This window comes from Capricornis sumatraensis, chromosome 15 (assembly GCF_032405125.1).
Source record: "Capricornis sumatraensis isolate serow.1 chromosome 15, serow.2, whole genome shotgun sequence".
Classification (NCBI taxonomy): domain Eukaryota; kingdom Metazoa; phylum Chordata; class Mammalia; order Artiodactyla; family Bovidae; genus Capricornis; species Capricornis sumatraensis.
The window spans coordinates 26,736,130-26,759,374 of NC_091083.1; the positions used below are offsets into that span (position 1 = coordinate 26,736,130).

Consider the following 23,245-nt stretch of genomic DNA (forward strand, 5'->3'; position numbering starts at 1 on the left):
GGCTGCAGCTGCCGGGTTGTTGAAAGTAAGGGAAGGAGAGTGATGTGAGGTCAGCAGGCCCTGGCCAGTGTGCCCCCCAGCATGTTGAGCTTACCCTCGTCGTGTGAGGGTGTGCCTGGCGTGTTCCTACCAGTGCAGTTAATTGGGGTGCAGTCTTCTGTTTTCAGCTGATGTTCCATGAGAACCAGCGTGCACACAGCAGATGTGAAAAGTGTATGATGCTCAAATGATCCCCTGACATCTCTCCCATTAGAACCATTACACATTTTCAAAACAAGTGCTACTCTAGCTTAACTGGGTTTGCTCACCTGGCACAATGACAAGGGAATGCTTTAAAAAGCCTTCTAGCTTTTTAGAAGCCACCAATGGCATTCTAGTAAAGTTTCAAAAAATGCTGAGTGACCCACAGAACTATGGTTGGTAGATTTAAAAAGATAAAACTGCATAACTTTAAAGTGTATTCACTGAAGAGGTATCTTTCTCTGTCCGTCTTTCAACAAGTCAGTTTTGTCGTGTGTGTCATGGCACGCTTCTGCTATTTACTAGTGAAATAGTTCACAGGTTGAAGGCAAAGCTCCTGTTTGTGAAAAGATTCAATTTTAGCTTTACTTCTTCAGGATCAGCTAAAGACACTCTTAGTACTGAGTATTTAAATTTTGTTTGCAATAAAGAGACAGACAGTTGAGAGAGAAGCACAAAGACTCCACCTTGTGAGTCATCAAAGTGCTTTATTTTGTAAAGCCCGGCTCATAACTGGAGTGTACTGTTAGCACTAGAAGATACATGGCAAACTTCCTCACTCTGTCCAAAGATTTGATCAACAGGATGGATGACAGAGACTGTTACAGACAAAAATAAAGCATTTTGTAAACTTCTAAAAGCATACACAGATGGGCCACACAGGAAACAGTTACTCAAATAATGTGTGGGTACCTTCTCTTTACTTCAGGGTCTCACATTTGTAATCCTGGATTAAAGAAACTGCAGCCTAACTTCAGAGCACTGAAAGGGACTCGATGCCAGAATGAATGGTGGGGTGGGGGTGGGGCATATTAAATCACCATTTCAATTAATTTAGACACATGAAATACAAATTTGGACAACCAGATCACAGTGCTATCAACGTCGTCTGCTGAGGATAACGATTCCGAGTGAAGTCAGTAGATGGGGTAGAATGGCCTTGCCCCCCAGATTCCAGCTGCTGTCACCTCGTATTTTCTGAAGTAAACCTGTATACTGTGGGCACAGTTGCAGACTTGATAAGCCCTGAAGTAAAGTTATTGGGAGAGGCAGTATGGCGGGACTATTTGTTGAGTTGCAAGTAATTATTAAAGGGTGGATTTTTTTTTTCTTTCCTGAACCTGCCTACAAAAAACATCTCACATTTTAAACAAAGAATTTCAAAGGCACAGCTTTAGCACAGTGTATAAGTTGATAACGTATTCCTAAGCAAGTCTAATATTTTAGCTTGACGCCTTTCAGAAAATGCCAGGAAGTTGGTAAATACATGATCGATGTTGGAAATTTATAACTTGATTAGACACAGCACAGTTTAGGGCAATGAACTTACATAACCAGATCTGGGTTAAACATTTTCTTTAAAAATAAAAAAATCATTAGACTGATAATGTACATCTGGAGGAAAACAACCCTTTTCTTTTTACTGTAAAAGACTGTCTACCTGGTACTTTGAATAAAACATTCACTCCAAAATGTAACTGCAGGATACATTTCAAAATATGACAAACATTATTTCACCTACACTGTAAAATGACTTTACATGTAAACTTCGAAAATCACGTGCTGTACATTAAATTTTTAGATTCAAAAATATCCCTGTTTTCCTAATAATGTAAACAGTAATATTGAGGATTTCAGTTAAAGGGCAAATTTATAACAAAATACCACTGTTCAGCAGGAGAATTGAGAGTTCTAAATGCTTTGCTCACCTTCCCACCATGGGAGATGTAGATACCATTGCCCAAAACTATGCACTTTTCAGATAAGCTTTTGTTTTTATTTTGTAGCATTAATTCCTGTATTGCAACAAAAGAGTGTTATCAGTGAAGAAGCTCCAGGCAAGAAAAGAGAAGTAAGCAGTTTTCCTGGACATATTTACTGAGGTGAAAATGTACAGAGAAGAGTCACTAGGGGCATCAGCTTCCTGCTGGAGGAGGGGTGTTTGTCCCCGGACACAGGGAATCCCGACACCCAAACCAGGAGGCACGGGAGATGCCAGCCTCCTTCATCCAGCGCCCAGGTACAACTATTAAGGAGTGTCAGCGTGCGTGGTAGAAGTGTAACATCTGCAGTAAGTTTTTTTTTTTCCCTCTTAATCACCATCATTATTATTATCATCATTATTATTATCTTCATTATTATTACGAATACTGTCTCACATCTTTCAATTCCAGAAAATAAACTGATCCACAGTTTATCGTGTGATGCCAACCTGGTTGGTCTGACATGCATTGCCTTCTCCCCCTCCCCCCTCTTGTGTTTGCTCACTCATTCATTCATTCACTCATTCATTTGTCCACAGCTGGAATCAGAGGTTTGTTGCCCCAAACACACACTGACCAAAGCTGGTCAGTTTCCATTAATCAATCGATTTTTAAGATGCACACACGCGCAGACACACACACGTCAGAAATAGCTAGAATGATGCTGGGAAATATCAGGTAGCTATTAAAGCGAGTAGCCCCCAAGTCAGTCATCTTGGCCTGAAGATGTAAACGAGGAGGTGTGCTTCACTGAGTTTGGTGTTCATTTTTCCTGCGCTGAAGCCACCTCTATCCTTCCCATGCTCACATCCATCCACAGTTGCGCAGGACGTTACGTCAAGATGTGGCCAATAAAGTCCAAAAAGCGCTTGGAATACTGTTCTGGGTTCACGGTGGAGATCTCCGCACCAGCCTGGGCAGGGTGGGAGAAGAGGAAGAGTGGTACTGTTAGAACTACTTGATCAGCACCTACAGCAGCTTCCACTGCAGCTGACTATGAAGCCAGCCACTTTCAAACCTGTGTGCAGCCTCTACTCGTAACTCAGAGTATCTTGGATATGGGTCTGAATAACCAAGACTCTTAAGAATCTGGGTGTGAAAATGAGGCAGAGTCTCAGGAAAAACCGAGGCTGGTGTCATATACACTGTGACTGCTGCCACCAAAAAAAAAAAAAAAACCCAACCACGTTTGAGATGTTCCCATCAAACGTGGCATCTGTGTGGCCTCCATTCAGAAGCCTCGGGGACGACACTTCTGTTTCTCAGGAGAGCAGATGGGAGATGCCTTGAGAAGGACACCAACAGCAATGTCTGGCCAAAGGGAAACTCCGATGACAAGGACACAAGGGCCGTGTTCATTTTTCAGGACCAAAGTAAGCTGCTGGGTGCTCAGAAGTAAGGAGCGGCAGTGGCAGGGGTGGCGTCAGCTGTGACTGCGCTTCCCCTGAGGGGCCAGGGCTGGTCCTTGCAGCGCAGGCACAGGGGTGCCGCTGTCCCCCTTCACAGAGGCCTGCCTGGAGCTGGGAAGCCAGCCCCTCGAAGAGGCTCAGCGGGGTTTCCTGTGACGAGCACAGTGCAGACCAGAAGACCCTCGGTAGTTACTGGCCAGCTTTCAGAGCTGCAAAGGGCAGGACCTGAGTTTTTACCAAGTCACCAGGTGCTATTTTGATACCAGCAGCTCACAGGGGAAGCTGTAATTTCCATGCCTGGCCTGGGCCGCTGGGATCTCCACAGAGGAGCCCCGGTTTTGAAGGCAGAAAATGGTTTCCAGCAGCAGGTCGACACAACGTTCTTTTGCAGAGAGTAATGTCTTGCTCTTGCAAACTGCACCCGATTTTAGGCTGGGTGCCGTGTTTGCCCTGGCACATTTCCAGTTTCACCTGGTCTAGAATATCATACAGGTTTGAGGAAGGGTGGGAACAAACAGAGCCTCTCCCCACTCACCACAAAGCCTCATCAGCAAGGCGTTAGGGCCCTGTCGGCAGCTGGGGGAACTGGGGTGCCAGGGCATTTCCTCCAGGTCACACAACTGGAGAGGTGAGGTAGGTAGGGACTCGGGCCCAGTTCCGTCCCTGCAGTACAGCCAGACTTTTCAACCAGAGATGAGCATCGGAGTTACCGGAGCTTTTCAGAGACAACCTCCCCCACTAGCCTCCTGAACTGGACTCAGAATCTGGGGAAGGGGTGGCGCATCTGGCTGGCACAGACTTTAAAGTGATTCTCAGGAGGCTGCAGTGCCCACCCTTGTGAGAACTGCTGTGTACCCTCCTCTCTGACAGAGGATTTCCAGTGTGTTCAGTGGGTGGGGTGAGGTCCTGGTTTGGGCACTGCACAAAGCTGGAACACTGTAGCTAGTTGGCAATGTGACTGAAATATTTCTGTGGCAAATGGGATATGGTGTTGGCCTGGTTCCATTGCTGGAATGACAGCCTGTTTGATTTTAAAATAAAGAAAAAGAGCCTTTAATAGATGTCGACGTTCTGGTGGATCTTGGTTGACTCCACACTGGGGAAGTGTGAACGAGCCAGAGCACAAGTTCAGCCGCATGTGGTGGGCTGTGTGGCCTTTTCAGCACACCTGGAAAGCCAAAATGTGGTCCTACAAGGCAGGCACAGTGGGGACTCACAACTGGCGAAGTCCAACCGGCAAGTGGGCCTCACTGGTTTACTGGGGGGTGGGGCTGGGTCCTGGGGAGCAGTCCTCTCTACCCTGCCTAGTGACCTGATCCTGGCAAGTTACTCCATAAATGCTCATCCTCAGCTCCTTCACCTGATAAGGAGCACACTAGTTATCCTTATCAAGGCTTGTCACGGGATTCCACAAGTTAACATATGCCGGGAACAGTGAGCATTCCTGACAAGGACAATAAAAGCGAGGGACTCGTATCACTAAACTTTGATCTTGCACTCAAAAACCTTCTGTAATAGAAAAAAAACTACAGTCCACTGTGTGGAAAGAGATACTGTGTTTCTTAGAAGCATCTTAAGTAGAGACTAAGTGCTTCAGTTCTAAGCACTTTTTATTAAAACAACTGTCGTCATTCAGCGCTTTTGTCTTTGAAGCATTTTTCAAACAAAAAAAGAATTTGTGTAATATTCTCATGATGCATGTGTCTGTTAATAACCCCAGTGGGTAACAGAAGAGCCACGCAGGGTCTAAGTGACTTGCCAGAGGCCTTGGGAGCTCTGACTCTGTGTTGGAGTGCAGCCCCACAGAGAACCCGAGCCATGGAAGGGACTGGGCAGCTCCCAGGAAAGGAGTGGACCTGCGCGGGCCCCTGCACGACAGGAAGCAGGGAGCAGAGAGGGAAACCAAACGGAGATACTTACGCCGTGTTTAACAGTTTTTGCAGCGTGGGCAGCTTTCTTTTTCGCATCATAATGAGTCAGGATGTCAATAATTGCCATAAAGTACACCTCCTTCCGAGGCGAATCTGTAAGGGATGAGAGACATGATTGTGGGACAGATGGTGACAACACCTGGGACAGTGTGAACTGCCGAGGGGGGAGGGGTTCAAGGTCTGAAAGCAAAGGCAGTAGGGGCTGTTAGAAAGTCTTGTGCATCCCCAGGAAACAGCTTAACTTTCTGTTCCCAATTCTCTCTCAATTTAAAAAGTAAAAAAGAATATAACCCCAGGATATTACCAGCAGAGGTCCAAGGGTGAGGCTGTATGTTTTTTATCAATCTGCATTTTCTTTAGTGATTGTATATTACTTTGGTATAAAGAAAAGTGCTTTTTAAAGAAATACTGTTTAAAACAAGAATTGGGTTGGCCAAAAAGTTCATTCCGGTTCTTCCATGAGATGCTATGGAAAAATCTCAATTAACTTGTTGGCCAGCCCAACAGAAGTAATTATGCTTACACTCTGTGCTGTTACCTGTAACTGTTCTAATGCTCGTTGGCTCTAGTATCAGAACTGGATAAAGGCATACATCATCTACAATACCCGTCTTCTACATAGTTCCACAAATAAGCTGCTGTTTCAGTTATGAACTATTGTTCAAGTATACTTGACTCTAATTTTCTGTGTTGAAGAAACCATTTTGGTGAGCAAAATAAAAAGCAGAACTCAAACTCAACCTGGCTGCTATGCCATGAGATTTTTTTTTTTTAAACAATGATGAACCACTAATTTTTATTACTAAAAAAAAAAACCCAGAGGCCTGCGTTTATCTCAGATTTTTTCATGTATAAGTAGCTAACACAGCATGTAATATTCCTATAAATATCTAATCACCCAGATATTGAGGATTAAAATCAATCTCACTTTGATTGATTAAGGAGCCACAGACCCCTTAATGGGGGAAGAGCAGAGGACAGATACGCAGCAGCAAATCGGAGATGCTCTTCCCACACCTGGGCTAGCCCCAGCTTCCTTTCCCGAGAAGGAAGGATACCTGCCCTACACAATGTCCACAGGAGGTCTGGTGTGGACCATGTGTGTGGCTAGCTCAGGACAGACTTGTGATTTGAGATCCACATAAAAGAGAGATGGCTAAGAAAAAAAATATTTAAAAATATTTCTTATCTGTGGTACGGACATTTACACAGCACACCGCTGTGTGGTTTCACCTGTTCCCTCAACATCCCACCATTCAAGGATTTCCTCACATTACATTTCAAAACCAGGGATTACAGTTACCTTTAATATACTCTGTCCTGAAATCAACTGATGAGGACTCTTGAGAAGGAGTCTTACAGGACAGCATACTTTTAACTGGGTTGATGATCACCAGTAGATTAACAGTGCAAAAAAAAAAAACAACAATGGTAAAAAAAAACGTGGATGGTATCTCCACTTACTTTCATGGCATTTAATTCCATAGACGTCAATGTTTGGATCAAACTCGCCCAGAGCCAAGGGTGGGGAGCTGTTGAGCGTGTTCCCAGGGCTGTCGGGAGGGGTCCCCACAGGGTGGGCGCCGTCGCTCTCCCCCTCCTCCTCCCCGTCCTCCTCACACTCCACCTCCTCCTGCTCGGCTCTCTCCACGTCGTGGATTCCCACCAGCAGGCTGTAGTCCATGAGCTTCAACTGGGCAAGAAACTGGAGGGGAGGAAGCGACACGATCGTTTATGCCTTAAATACAGCCCCAGATTTAAAGACAGCAAGCTCACAGAAGCACACGTAGAAGGCAGTGAGCCCTGGGGCAGCAGAGGCGGGAAGAGGACTTCTGCAGAGCAGCCAGGAGCCTCTCATCCAGGGCAGTCTCCTCCCGGGCAGCTTCTCGGGCGGAGCTGCAGCCTCCCACTAGAGGCTGGCTCAGAGCCAGGACCGCTTCCCTGAACTGCAAGGCTGGAAGCTGAGAGGGATGTGTGCATCCCATCGATGAGGACTGCACCAAAGTGCAGAGAGCACGACTGGCAAGGAGGACACTCAGGAAGAAAAGATTTCTCCCAACGATTAAGACTGGCTAAGGGGAACCCAGGGACCTCCCACGGTGCTGCCAGGGGAGCCTCTCAGATCTGGCTTGTGAAAGCACTTTGAAATGGCACACTCAGTGAAGCTGAGTATTATGCTGTCCATCACAAATAAGTAAAAGCACTAATGTCCCAATCAACCAGCAAATGCCTCTGTCACTGCTCTTGTCAACAACACCCTCCTTCAGTCCTGCTCGGGGGTGTCCTGACGGGAGCGGGAGCTGGGGAGGCTCCTCCCTGGGCCCCTCCCATGCCCTTTTATCCAGAAGCTCTCTCTGGCCTGTTCCCCTCGCCCCCAGTGCCACCCTGGATGCCCTCCAGAGGTGTGGGCACAGCTGGAGATGTGGATTGCCAGGTGGCAACATCTCCTACCCATGAGTGTGTAGTGGGTGCAGGTTGGGTGGGGCTTGGCCGGGCCTGGTCCTGCTCAGCTTGTCGGGTGACAAGGCACAAGCCCCCTTCTCCCCCTCCCTGCTTCCTCTGGCCCTTGGAAGGTCCCTGGGAAGTGGCAAGGACTGCATGTTGTCGGACTTCCCCTTCTGGTCCTCTGGCGAGGGAAGCATTTCATCTTGTCATGCCTTTCGATGGGGTCTCATTTCTCAAAGGGTAGAAATAAACCTCACGTGGTCCATGGGACCTAGATAGTTTGGTCTGATCACCCCTCAGGCCATCTTGCATTCTGTTCTGGCCTCTGGCTCTTTACCTCCCACGAGATCGTGAGGTCTTGGCTGCAGGACCCTTGCTCTCGGAAGTCTGTTGCAACTCCTGCCTGGGCATGTGTGCCCTGCACACATGTGTGCCCTGCGGACACCTGGCTTAGCTGCACATGTGAATTCCATGAACAGAGTCGTCTGGAGGGCTACTGTCCATGGAATCCAGAATTGGACAACACTGAGTGACTAACACTTTCACTTTTTTTTTTTTCATTTTATTAAATTATTTGAGAAACTTCTCTATATTCCCCAAACACTGCAGGCCCCCGAGGACAGGGGCTCTGGCAGGTTTTGCCCCTGAAACTGCATTATGACTAGTCAGATCATCTCCCCTGCCTTCACTAATCAAGGTAGTTTAAGACTCGCGAGTCCCCCAAGGGGTATGTAGCCCAAACAGTGTTGTCTGCCTGGTTTTTTTTCTAGGAACTTGGAATCAGCTCTGTCGAGTGTCAGCTGGGTGGGTTAAGGCTGGATAGACCCACCGACCCTTCAACTGGGCATGCGTGAGGGCCCTTTCACATGTGAGAGGATGGCCAGCCCCACCTTTGGATCGTGCAGAGGTGAGTAGCCTGGTTTACGCCTGCGCCGAACGAGGATTCCCGCACCTTTTCCCAATCTCCCTTCCCTACCCTCCATGCCTCAGACCACCCTGCCGCTTGGTAAACACCTCCTCGAGCGAGCCCCTGGCCTGGGGAGGCAGACTGGAGATTTGCTCTTCCTGCTTGGCTGCCCTGAGAATAAACCCTCTGCTGCAGACCTCGGCATCTCGGCGTTTGGCTGGCTCCAGGTTGGGCACAAACGAACCTGGTTCGGTGACACCATCGCTGCCCTCCTGACTCCCAGGTAAGTGATGTAGCTACTCAATATTTACTGAACAAGTGAACGGGCTGCCTGCTGCTACTTACTCTGTCCCCCTTTCCTCTAACTTCCCCTGATCCCTTCCTCTAAGAAAAACAACCCCATAAACCAAATAAAAAGAATAAAGCAACAACAAAAAATCTTCCTATGAGACTGCAAGAGGTAGCACCCACTGGAAGCAAAATGAGGTCATTTACAGCATATCTTTGCTCTGCAGAGCAGAGTCTCTCTGTACATAGAGGTCCGTTTGACTTTCAGATGGATGAGGTACAATCCACTTTCGAGTGTTTTGGAGAGCACAAAAGGGGCTGCCTGTAATTAACGTGCCAAAGGTCAGGCAGGGAAAGGGTAACAGCCTGGGCTGTACTGCCCCACGAAGTAGAGTGAGTCTTCACGCCCACATCTTCCCCGGCACCTGTACTACTCACAAGCCCGGCCCAGAGCTCCTTTCCTGCGTCTCTGATCTGTGGTCTGACCACTGTTTGGACTCCTTACCCAGAAAGGAAACATTTGTATTCAATAATAAAAGCAAAGTTAGCTCCCGGCATCACCCAGTAAAGTATCAGTGAGATGAAAAATGCATCTCCTGGTAAGAAGTTGTTCTGACATACCCAAGACTAAGGAGGTGAGTTGCAGCCCCAAGTGGGGACTATATAAGAAATGGGGATTATGTAAGTCTTCAAATCTGTGTGACTGAGACAAAAGAAGAAGACCAAGGACAGCGCAGGAGTTAAACATATAGCTTTTGCTGATCACGTGACCCACTGAAGTATCAGATCATCTTAAATGAAAGTTAAGCTTTGGAGTCAGATGGGCAATTAAATCTTAGGTTACTTGCTCCATCTTTTATGGAATTTTTTTTTTTTTTTTAATGGAGATCGTTGCTTTACAATGCTGTGTAAGTTTCTGCTGCAGAGCATCGTGAATCAGCCACAGGCATCCATGCATCTCCTCCCTCGTGAGCCTCCCTCCCTCTCACCCCCCTCCCACCAACCTGAGCGCCCTGTGCTCTACAGCTGCTGCCCACTAGCTGTCTGTCTTACACATGGTACTGTATATGTGTCAGTGCGGCGCTCTCAGTTCCTCCCACCCTGTCTGTTCCCATCTGTGTCCACAAGTCTGATCTCTACATCCTCGCCTCTGTTCCAAGAAAAATGGTATTGATGAGACTATTCGCTCCGTGTCTTGATGATGAACTCACTACTCTGAACCTCAGTTATTCTAATTATAAAATGGGACCGCACCACTAAACTCGCAGTGGTGGAGAAGGGATTAGAGAGAATGTAGTGGGGGCAATGAAAAGTGCCTTGCATGTAGCAGTGGAAGTGGTTTTTATAACTTTCTCTGTTGTTACTGTGGTATTTTCCATCAAGTATGTAACTTAAACGTACAAGTTCAGGTGACACGCCAAGAGGCGAGATGTGTTGAACACCCTGTATTGATGCTCCAGCTCTTATCACAAAACGTCGTTTAAAATCTCTTCTAAAGTAGAGGGAAACACAATAGGCAGGAGACCTGAGATTCTTGCTGGGGAAAGTCGCTGTAGGGCATCTCAAAACTACTGTGGGCTGAAGGTGACAGGCCCCAGGAAGAGGGATTCAGGGCTGCCCGGAGGTGTGTCTCCAGCTAATATTTGGAACTTAAACACATTTACTGTCTTCTGCTCATTCCTTTAAACTTCCAACTCAAATTAGTGATTTTTAAATATATAAAATTTCAAACCATGAAGATTTTAAAATCTTTAGGTTCTCCTGCTTTCCAACTTCTTAATAACTGTCCGCCAGACCTTGATCAGCTTATTTGTCGCTCAGAATATCCCACCTAACCCACTGCCCTCATAATTCATTCCTCATTATGCCAAATCTGAGCTAGTATTCCCTTTACGAGCCCTCTTACAAACACTTATTGAAAACTGTATGGCTAAAGAGCTGTTGGAGAAAGCAATGGCACCCCACTCCAGTACTCTTGCCTGGAAAATCCCATGGAAGGAGCAGCCTGGTGGGCTGCAGTCCATGGGGTCGCTAAGAGTCGGGCATGACTGAGCGACCTCACTTTCACGCATTGGAGAAGGAAATGGCAACCCACTCCAGTGTTCTTGCCGAGAATCTCAGGGATGGGGGAGCCTGGTGGGCTGCCGTCTAAGGGGTCACACAGAGTCGGACATGACTGAAGTGACTTGGCAGCAGCAGCAGCAAAGAGCTGTTAATAAACTCTGTATGTCATCTTTGGAGAAGTGTCTATTTAGATCTTCTGCCATTTTTCGATTGGGTTGCTTGTGTTTTTGTTGTTGTATGAACTGATTATATATTTGGGAAATTAAGCCCTTGTTGTTCCCATCATTTGCAAATATTGTCTTTCATTCTGTAGGCTGTCTTTTCATTTTGTTTATGGTTTCCTTGGTTGTGCAAAAGCTTGTTAAGTTTGATTAGGTCTCATTTGTTATTTTATTTGTATTGCCTTGGGAGGCTGACTAAGAAAACACTGGTACTATTTATGTCAGAGAATGTTTTGCCTATGATCTCTTCTAGGAGTTTTATGGTCATATCTTTATGCTGTTAAGCCATTTCATTTTTAGGCATGGCGTGATGGTGTGTTCTAACGTCAGTGATTTATATGCGGCTGTCCGACTTTCCCAGCACCGCTTGCTGAACACATGATCTTTTCCCCATTTTATATTCTTGTCTGCTTTGACCGTAGGTGTGTTGGTTTTTTCCCTGGGCTCTCTGTTCTATTCCATTGGTTTGTATGTCTGTTTTTGTGCCAGTACCACACTGTTTGGATTACTGTAGCTTTGCATTCAACGGACATGAACTTGGGCAAACTCCAGGAGACGATGAGGGACAGGGAAGCCTGACGTTCTGCTGTCCATGGGGTCGTGACGGGTAGAACACGACTTGGTGACTGAACAACAAGCTTTGTAGTGTTGTGCTTTTTCCTCAGGATTACTTTGGCAATTCTGAGTCTTTAAAGGTTCCATATAGATTTTAGAGGGTTATTTAGTCTAGTTCTGTGGAAAATGTCATGGGTGATTTGATAGCTGCTCCCTCCCCGCCAGTACTCTTGCCTGGAAAATCCCATGGATGGAGGAGCCTGGTAGGCTGCAGTCCATGGGGTCGCTAAGAGTCGGACATGACTGAGCGACTTCACTTTCACTCTTCACTTTCATGCATTGGAGAAGGAAAGGGCAACCCACTCCAGTGTTCTTGCCTGGAGAACCCCAGGGATGGGGGAGCCTGATGGGCTGCCGTCTCTGGGGTCACACAGAGTCGGACATGACTGAAGTGACTTAGCAGCAGCAGCCCTCCCCTCCACGCCAACCCCCCCCCAAAAAATGTGAGGCATGAGATGGCCTGTGATGGGGTGGATGCCATGGGACACAAAGTGTAGTCTCTTGTGTGAAATTTGGATCCCAGTGTGAACCAATGAGAGATGAGGACCAGCCCTCCATGGTCACGGTCAAAGCTGACAGGAAGAGAGTCAGAGGGCAAAAGTGACCTTCCATTCTCCATCAAGTGCTTTCTTTGGGAAAAAGGGCTCACATATGCTCACATGTAAAGCTATCAGAACTAACGTACTTTGCTACTTTGCCCAGCATATAAATAGAACAGAATTTCAAATGCAGAGAAAAGCTGGCTAGGTTCTTATTTTCCTACAGAAATATTTGAGCTGTAATGAATTCATTTTTTACTTAAAACATTAAGTCACCCCCCGCCACCCCCACCCCATCCTGTACTAAACAGGCCAGCCAGCTAAATTAGCAAGCATGGAACTGATGGAAAATGAAACTAGATTACATTCTATCAGCTGTCAAGCTGCTTTACTATAATTACCTGCTTAAAAAATTAATAATGCTTCTGCATGATTTTCAAAACTAGACACTTACCAACCATTGAGCATTTTATTAAAAGGAAAGAATGCTTTATGCCCTGCCTCCATTTAAACAAAACAGCTAAGTGGGAGAGCCATGGATGGGATTAAAATTAACCAAATCTTCTAATCAACAACACTATTAGAGACAATGAAAAGGCAAAGAGAATCCTTGTGTAGTTCAATGGTAAATTTGAATGGCTTCAGTTACATAATTTCTGGAGTCTAAAAATCAGAGTGATATACAGCTGAGAGGAAAAACAGATAAAAAATATTTTTGCAAGCAGATGAGATATCCCTAAGGGCTATTTACTGTAACTGCTAAAGCAGTATTACTTCTCAGGATCAAAGCCTTTCAGGATAATGAATAAAACCCCCAAACAGTATGTCTACCTATGGCACTTAGTTATCAGATCAAGTTGACCCCAAAGTAAAAGGGAAATACTTTACTCATATGCATTTTAATAAAAACTGCTGACAACTGAGGAAAAATAAATGCTGAATAATGAGAAACTGGAGAAAAACCACTTTTTAACAAGACACTTGGTGGTCCTCTTTACAAATAACCAATATCTAGGTTCTAATCAAAGCATATATATGATATAGGTTAAAATGTAAAAAAATTTCTTAAAGTAACTTATAACCTAAAAATAACCATGAACTAATTTGGTCGGTCTAGGTGTCTTTAAATGAAAGATGTTAGGAGATTAAAAAGAAAATTATAATACTGCTTCTGCCCTCATGGAGGATATAATCTAATCCATGACATTTGCTTGTTCTTGGCTGAAGTCATTTTTTTGTTTTGTTTTAATTTTTTTGGCCATGCTGCCCCGTTTGCCAGGTCTTAGTTCCCTGACCAGTGATCGAACCTGGGCCCTGGTGGTGAAGGCGCTGAGGCCAGGGAATTCCCAAGTCATTTTGTCTTTAATGACACAAGAAATAATCTTTTCACAAAGCCTTTCTAAGTAGCAGATCTGTACCGGTATGTGGGGAACTGTATTTCCAAGTTAACAAAAACAAAAAATGCCCACATGAACAAAAGTAACAGCTAAGAATACTGTAGCTTAGTTACTGTCTAAATTAGAACCACTGTTCTATAACCTAACACACTTCAAAAAAAGAACTTTTCTCCTGAATTTATTTCTAGTAGATTTATATAAAGAAGTTCATTGGGAGAACTGCACTGCCTTTACAATAAATAAAAGATAGGGAGAGGTGTATTTTTAATACTTAAAACAATATTTACAAAGAGGACTCCTTTATAGACTAAAAGGCCATTTCCACATAGCATTTTATTTCTCACAGCATCCCCCTTGACCCTGGTGTCCTAAATGGCCTCTGTGCTGTTCCCATGCTGTGCAAGGCTGACTTGATGGGCCCAACGATGCTGACTTCATAGAGGCTGGTGGCAATATTATTGAGGCTGGTGTTTTCTGACACCCACTGTGGTTCAGATGGAGAAAACCCCAAATTCAAACAGTTACCATACACTTGTCAACATGCTCTGGTCTTTGACAGGATGCAGTCAGTCCCCTCCACCCTGGCGCTGGTTGCTGGGGGGCGGGGAAAGGCGGTGGGTCTGAAGGGGCTGTAACCTCGCACAGGCCACCCCCACAACCAAGAAGATGGGACCCTGGGGGAGGGGACACCAGCAGAAGACACCATATGCCTGCTTTCATTTGTCCTCTGAAGGAGGGAGCTGCTGAATCAGCACACTTCTCTTTTAAATCAGATCACATATGAGTTACACCTGTTTATAGCTGCTTTGGCTAATGTACAACATATATTTTTGCCTTGGTTTCAGATACAAATAGATGGTTTTAAAAGCTTCTAAAAACCCAGTAGTGTTGACATTCATACAAGGGGCCATCTCTTACATTGATTTTTTTCTTTTTTCTTCCTTACCTCTACATCCTTCTTCAGCTTTTCCAGGAATACCTTTTTGTTGTTGTCATCAATATAAATCTTCTGACCCTCATTAATGAAATCATTATCCTTTAGAGTTGGCAGTTCTTTGGCCTAAAAAAAAAAAATTGAGAAATTGAGAAAAAGAATAAGGAAGGAGCTTGACAAAAATCTAAAGGACTCCTACACTCTCCAGTCCTGGAGGTTAAGTTTCCACCCCGGAGGCTGAGTTGCCCTGCTCCCTGAGGGGTCTTACCCAAGGCAACAACATGTGAGGTGGCTTGCGTGCCGCAAGGGGGCGCCAGTGAGCTACAACTACTGGAAGCATTCCCTCTAGGAATGGAGGGTCCAGCATCCTCCATATTATGAGGCTTTTGTAACAGATTTCATGGTTTCCTAAGAATGAACCTGACGGTTATCTTAGATTCACAAGAAGTCTTCTAAGTATAGAATCAGTATTCTGGAAATTCTTTGTCAGGAACCTTCAATTTTCTTACTGGTTCAACCCAACTCCTCACCCACCCCCTCCCCCAACACACACACTTTTGGGGTGGCCTTTGCCGGGTTCATGTTCATCTGGGTTCAAGATAAAATGTCTCTTGCTCAGAAAAGCACCATCCATAATCATGTATAAGTCTAAGTTGGGGAGAATATGCAGCCAGAGGTTAGCCATCTGCCCTTCTAAACCTTCCGGCACACCACTCCAAGAAGGAAATCCTCTTTTCTTTTGGATAATATTGAAGAAAAATGTCTTCTGGCATAAAGCATATTGAGATGAGATGTCTACTCTTTAAAAATAAACAGGATGGTAGTGAGCTGGCAACTAAACTATACTTATGCTGACCGACACAAAGTAATGGGTGATTGTCAAAATATGGTTCGCAAGCAAAAAACCAAAAACCACCTAGCTTTAAAGTGTGTATTACTCACCTTTGTGCAACCTGCATTCTGGGAGAGTTCAAAACCCCTCCTCCCTCCTTTTGACTGACCTTGTAAAGAACAACCATTCCTCTTACTTCTTCCAGTTGAAAGGAATTCAGCATAATACTTTGCCTTTCTAGTATACTAATGAATGCCTCCTTTCCCTAAGTGTGAACCAAATGGGGGAAAAAACCCAAGGAAAGAAAATATTCTCCATCCTGGTCTCCATACTGCCTCCCCTCATTCAGAGGTACAAAACTCACTTGGTACATGTGTTTACTGAAAAAAGAAGTGAAAGTGTTAGTGGCTCAGTCACGCTCGCCAGGCTTCTCTGTCCATGGAATAATTCTCCAGGCAGGAATACTAGAGTGGGTTGCCTTTCCCTTCTCCAGGGGATCTTCCCAACCCAGGGATCAAACCAGGGTCTCCTGCATTGCAGGCAGATTCTTCACCATCTGAGCCACCAGGGAAGCTGAACCACCTTCCAAATCTCTGCACTGCTCAACTTTTTCTTCCTGTTTTGTAAGGTATACATGTGTATAAACTATTCATGTCTGTCGGTAGACACACATGCATGTGTATTAAGCAGTTCTAAATCAGTAGCTTTGCTACTCATTTAACTTTGAGAAAATCTGCAGTTATGTGAGTTCTGATTTTGATATAACTACTGCCAAACTGATTATCTTTGCAAAGCTCAGAAATCCAAAGATTCCTTTCAATAAGTGGTTGCTGAATGACTGTCACGTGGAGTGTAAAAATGAATAGGTGAACATTTCTATCCTTAAAGGAGTTTGTAATTTTGTATGAGAGACACCCAAAGCAAGAAAACAAGGCAGTGCATAAGGCATACAGATACATAATATGGTTCTTGAGGACTGATCTACTTTCAAATACTTTTATGCTGAGTCAGTCTAAAGAAATGAAATACCCTTCATGATAAAAACTTACCAGGGTCCAGATGGATTAACTGCCTAAGTTGGTCATTCATCATTTAAAAATGTAAAATGTGAAAGAAAACTCTCAATGTGAAGATTATTAAATGTTTGAGTCAATTACATAGACCCTAAGTTATTTTCTTGGAACTGAAACAATGAAATTTCACAGTGAATGAAACGTGAAGATCTGAAGTTTTAACAAACTCGGAGGCCTGTGAGAAGCTAAGCATCAGGAAAGGTAAAAAACTGGAATGCTTCAGAAAGTGCTGAAGCCAGATCTATATACAAACATAGGAGACGCAGAAGGATCAGGATTCCCTAAGTAGACAACATGGGCATTTGTCTACATTTAGGGGATGGCTGTGTGTGTGTGTTGCCAGCGGGGAGGGGTGGGGGGCATTAAGGATTCAGATCTGCCTAAACTCCACAACTCATTTTATGAGTGTAAGCAAAGAACAGGAGAGGGATTCTTGTTTGTGAGCAAGAAACCTGAAGGCAGGGCTGACAGGCTACGGACAAGGCAGTAAATGACACAATCTGTGTTGGGGGCACCAGTCACATTCATGGAGATGAATGAATGCCATTTTAGGGTCACCCCAGCAGAATGACCTCATGTGACAGGGAGAATATAATCCTACCTCATAAAACTCTGGACACACTGTACTATATTATGAGGCTTACTTGTGAAATTTCCAGGCACTAGGGATGTATTTAGATTGGAAGAAGTTCAAAAGAGGGCAACCAGATTGGTTAAGAGACTTAAGGGCTTACTGAAAGGCTCAAGAGGTGTAGGTGGATCCTTAGGGCAGTGGTTAGAGGAACCCAATGCTGATCCACAGATGCCCACCCCCCGGTGTCAGCAGGATGGCAGACTGCTTAGGAGCACCAGGGTTTAGAAACATGAATTCTGAGGTTCCTAGCCTTAATCCTCCCCTTACTAGCCAGGGGCCAGTTCCTGGACTTCTGCAGGCTGTCCGGCTACATGCTGAAGGGGAGACCCTGCTAAGCCCTTGACATGCATCCATTTATTAAAGTGCATCATCTCATTTACTCTTCAAAACCACCCTAATTCTCACCATCCTCATTTTACAGACAGAGCAACTGGGTTAAGTCAGATAACACAGCTAAGGTCTCCCAGCTTGGTAAGTGGAGCTGGTAAGCTAGTTTCTGAGCTAAGATGGGAACCTGGGCTGCCTGACTCTTAGCACAATTCTGTGTGTGCAGGCTAAGTCATTTCAGTTGTGTCCAACTCTGTATGGCCCCATGGACTGTAACCTAGCAGGCCCCTCTGCCCATGGGATTCTCCAGGCAAGACTACCAGAGTGGGTTGCCATGTACTCCTCAGCACAACTCTACCTGTAGCAGAATGACAGATTTTGGCCAAAACTTGTGTGACGTTTAAATAGGGAGGCGAGTGGCACTTATTATCATCATCGTTGCTGGGAGCATTCAGTAACTGGTGTGGATTTAAAACTGTATTATAGGTTGAGAGAAAATATTTTCTTTAAAATAGAGCTTCACTGTTTTCTACTAAGAGCTGAATGACAAAACTGAAACCACCTGACAAGAAGACACCCTCAAGAAAACCCTGGTGCTTGACTTCTTATAAATTTCAATATGTGCCTCTAACAATGAGCAGCATTTATATTAAAGATGCACCTTTTTTTTTTAATGTGAGGGAAACTATTTTGCTGTGAATTAATGAATATCATAAACTCTTGGTGTTAACACTGTCCACAAAGGTGATGTCTGCAGAGCAGCACAGAAATAACTGTGGGCAGCAAGCGATCCCACCCCTTGCTTTACAGCAGCAGATTATTTGCACTTAGGGGAGCTTTGAAAGCATTGAAGTCTCTGGGTCTGGTTCTTTAATGGGCATCTTTCATAGCCTTTCTAACTCAATGCAGAACTAGCTAGAGGGCGGAGGAAACCGCTAGAGCTAAAGACATCAGCTCAGAAACAGTTGTGAACTGTGGACTCGGAGGCTGGCTCCCAGCTAGCGGTCAGTCACCTTTTTTGAAGTGGTTGTAGGTTAAGTCTTCATTTATTAGCTCTGTGTTAAAGTTCTCCCAGCTAGTGTTGTGTAGACTGGGAGCCTCCAGTACCTTACATGGTGCTTAAAAGCGGCGATGCCAAGGAGGACGAGGTGTCCTGCCCTTCCTACACTGCCCTCCCTGGTCTGCCCGGCCTGGCCAGGGGAGTGAGGCGTGTAAAACCCAGGCCAGCACAGCTCACATCTACATCCCTTTTACAGGAAGTGACTGTACTGGGGTGGGCTGGACTCAAAACAGCATTAATCTCTACTGATGTGATGTGTAGATGTTCAAACACAGCTATAGGCAGAAGCAGAGCGACACTGGTCTCCTGGTAAGCAAGCTACCCTGCTTTCGTTGTGTGGGTGAAATGGGCACAGTGACTATTCCTGGTACTTTCCTGTCAGGTGATCTCCCCCAGCTAGTCAGTAGGGCCCAGGTTTCTACTTGGGACACAGATTGAAGCGTGCACTTTTGAGCACAGGCTGGAACCACACCACCTGGGTTGTATCTCAGCTCCTCCAGTTATTAGCTGTGTGACTTGAGCGAGTTACTTAACCTTCTCTGTGGCTTGGCTTCCTCATCTTTAAATAGGGATTAGCAGACAACACTGTTGTGAGTATTACACTCATTTGTACAGTTAAAAAGCTTAGGGCTCTGCTTGCCACGTGGAGAGTTACATATAAATGTTCTTGTTATTTGCTGGTCATATTCTCAAGTATGGTGTGTGAATCTAGAGAAAAGTTCATTACCGATAAATCCAGAGCAAAATTTAAAATAAAAAGTTGGCATATTTAACACTTTTATAACAGCTGGGGTGTTTAGCCCCAGCTGCTCAATCCGTCCAAGCTTCAGTTTCCTCATCTATATAATGGAATATTAATAACACTTATCCAGTAGGGTTTGGAAAAGGCAATGGCAACCCACTCCAGTACTCTTGCCTGGAAAATCCCATGATGGAGGAGCCTGGTGGGCTGCAGCCCCTGGGGACGTGAAGAGTCAGACATGACTGAGCGACTTCACTTTCATGCATTGGAGAAGGAAATGGCAACCCACTCCAGTGTTCTTGCTTGGAGAATCCCAGGGATGGCGGAGCCTGGTGGGCTGCCGTCTATGGGGTCGCACAGAGTCGGACACAACTGATGCGATTTAGCAGCAGCAGCAGCAGCAGCAGCAGCAGTAGGGTTAGCGACTGAATGAAAAGACAGGAAACACACAGTGCTTGGCAGTGAGAACTCACTAGGTGTTAGTTTGCATCTTAGTTAACCATCAGTTTTGACCATGACCAATGCTGTTACGAAGTGTTTCCTACTAATGAATATAGACTTCTAGCCTCCCTGATTTTCTAGAAGAAACAGGCTCTTTAAATTTGGAATATCAGTAATCTAAGCCATGTTTAAAACTGCCTGTGTTTTCAGGTTTTCTCATTAGGTACAAACACCTCCCGTGACAGTCTCAAGGCTGTTTCACTTCAGTGTGTCACACAAGGTACACTAGAGGCTGTGCACACCTCTGCCTTGGCTGCTCGCCAAACCTTGACTGAATTCGCTTGGCCAGAAAGATCTCCCGTCATTGCAAAAGCTCTCCCTAGCCAGAAAGCTTCACTGAAATCCAAGTGAGAATAAAATGTTGCTTTACAGTAACTGGGTAAGTTAAAATTTTAGAGTAATAAAGTATATTTTATGGCATTTATTAATATGGAATAAAATAGTTATATATATGGCCAAAGACAGAAGTTTGTCTTAATTTTTCGTGGGTTTCATTTTTCTCAGAGAGTAAATGATAATATTGGGTAACTTAGTGAATGCGATTTTGCTGACTTAAAGCAAAAATTCACTAATTGAAATCTCAGTAGCCAGAAAACACCCCCAAAAAACTAGAGAGTAGCAAGCTCCTTGGGAACACTTTCTAAAGTGTGTTTTTTTTTTTTTTGCTGTGAGCTGTAAAAAGAAAACTGTTTCATGATAAACATTCCCTCGTTTGCTTTCTGTAACTACACTATTGGGTGAAAAGTCTCTTATTTATTTATTTTTGGCCATGCTAGGCGGCTTGTGGGATTGTAGTTCTCTGACCAGGGATCAAATCCAGACCCTTGGCAGTGAAAGCCCTGAGTCTTAACCACTGGGCCACAAGGAGGGCGCCAGGTTTTGGTTTCTTTCAAAGCACAGTATTATAGGTTGTCACTCAGCAAGTCCACATTCTTAAATAGTAAGAAACACACTGTTAACAATATTGGTCGTTGTCAAAGATGCTTCATGTGCATCAGGGCTTAAAGAGAATCGATGTGTGGACAGCATCCTGAATGTATAAACACTTCTGAATATGTAAGTATTCCCTAGGATCCAATAAAAGATGTAAATGACCTCTTAGGACACGCTTGGCCAGCAGTTTGAGGTAAAAAAGGGAGAAGTATTCATAACTAAGAGCTACAAAGCCCAGAGCATTGTTTTCAGAACTGTGCCTCTGTAGCCGGCTCCGCAGAAGGCGGTGGCCGGAAAGAAATGATGGATCCTGGGAGCAGAGGGCCCTGCTTCCTCCCACTGGGATGGCAGAAAGAGTTTTAGAAAGTGCAAGGTATTTGCACTTTGCATTCGCTTCTAATATAAAAGTATTTAGCACTTTTAATAAACTTTAAAATTTTAAATTACTGAATTTTGCACCTTCTCCAAAAACAAAAATATGCTTACTTTTTAAAAGGATTTAAATTTTCTATTTGTTTCAAATAGAAGTTAACCTGTTAGTAATATGTTATATTTCACTGGATTCTGTAACTTGGTGCATGATTGCTGTCATTCGTGTGGAGTTTAATAATATTGGATGTGTTAAGAGTTATTAGTAAAGCCAGAAATTACATGGAAATTTTCATTAGTTTTTTAATGTCACTAAAATATCTTTTGGATGACTCAAACATTTTTAAAATCAAATATTTAAAATCTGTATTTACAGACAAAAACTTCAAATACAGAATTCAAATTAAAATATACTGGCTTTTAACATCATTCTACAATTAAGTTTTACAAAGAGTCTATTAAATTGCTACTAACAGAAAAATTAAAAAAATACATGTACTTAAAATGCTCAGAGCCAAAATTTATATAATACAGTCACATTTAAGGATGGAAACCTTAACAGGAAGATGGAATGTACTTCTATCACACTCGAGTGTTTACTGCAAACAGGATTCTGGCATCAGAAGGTTTCAATGAAAAGGATGATGCATAGCATAGCACTCTGTGATTAAAGGACTTGTATTTCAGAAAGAAATGAATTTTTGTTCAACGTGCTCATTTGGCAACCTGTTTTTTAAAAGTCTAATTGTAAGCCTTAGTGTCCAGAATTGCTGTCCGGTGTCCCTTTGATGGGCCATGTTACACTTGGAACTGAATGCACAGCATAAAAAATATGTACTAGTTATTGTCTCAAGTTAGGGACTGCTTGTTAGTCCAAGCTCATCTAAATGAAAATAAACTTGCAAAGAAAGAATAAACCCCCTTTCATCAGGCTTGCCGAAGTAACGTCATAAGAATCAGAGTCTGTCGGGCTGAAGATATACTCCAGAAATATTTCTGTAAGGGAGACTTTTTAGATAATCCTTACATTAAAGCTGGGATAAAGATAATTTGCCTTAATAACATCACATATGTGGTATCAATTTGGGGGTAAGTAAGAGAGGTTAAAGATTTTATAATAAAATCAGTTCTGCTTCTCAAAACATCCAAGTCACAAATTTGATACATGAAAAGGCAAATTAGTGAATATGCGTAAAGTTCAAACAGAAGTAGTAAAGATAACAGGTGCTTTCTCACAAAAAAGTACATATAACCCTTAAAAACATAAGCGGAACGTCTACATAAGTTCATAGCTTGGGAAATGATCCAACATGTCATTAATAACTAGTTATTTCCATGTTGAGAATGTATATATTTGTGACCAGCATCTGGATATGAAAGTCTCACATAATTTTTGTTTTGAACCTCTTTGTGTAAATGTAGAAAGAGAATATACCTCAACATACTTGGAGAAATAGCACTGCAACTAAGAAGCACAAAACCAGATAAGCCCTGTCATAATTCTACAATTTAGAATTGTTAAGGCTGGCAGGACCCAGCTGTTGGTTATTTATTTTCCCTAAAAGCTGATATTAAGAAAGGGAAACTTACTCCTTTCCTAATACTGCCAGACTTCTCAGAAGGGCCATTTAAGTGGCATGGTGATGGTTTGGCTTTCCTCTGTGAGCTGTGATATGACAGATGAAGCATGTGCAAGCCCCACAGAACTGATGTATTTCCATCTGATTGGGAGATTCCGTGGCCTGGATGTTGATGGTGATAGTCTGCGGCTGCTGCTGCTAAGTCATTTCAGTCGTGTCCGACTCTTAGCGAACCCGTGGACTGCAGCCTACCAGGCTCCTCTGTCCATGGGATCTTCCAGGCAAGAGTACTGGAGTGGGGTGCCATTGCCTTCTCCGGTGATAGTCTAAAAAATGTCAAAGTCTGAAAATGCATGAAGTTTGCTAAATTGTATAGTTTCTGGTTTAATACCAGTCTAGTGAACATTATTAGAACTTCATTGTTTTATTATATATCTGCAG

The 23,245-nt window shown here is 44.0% G+C and overlaps 1 protein-coding gene across 2 annotated transcripts in view; it reads right to left on the reverse strand.

The window, feature by feature from the left end:
* Positions 1–763: 763 nt before the first annotated feature.
* PIP4K2A (phosphatidylinositol-5-phosphate 4-kinase type 2 alpha) overlaps positions 764–23,245 on the reverse strand; it is a 181,658-nt gene continuing 159,176 nt past the window's right edge. For both annotated transcript variants that reach the window (XM_068986962.1, XM_068986963.1), the window contains 4 exons: positions 14,766–14,879; positions 6,808–7,048; positions 5,333–5,436; positions 764–2,916 (listed from right to left, as the gene is read on the reverse strand). In XM_068986962.1, coding sequence (XP_068843063.1) covers positions 2,836–2,916; positions 5,333–5,436; positions 6,808–7,048; positions 14,766–14,879 — 540 coding nt within the window. In that variant the 3' untranslated portion in view covers positions 764–2,835. The remainder of the gene's footprint in view (positions 2,917–5,332; positions 5,437–6,807; positions 7,049–14,765; positions 14,880–23,245) is intronic.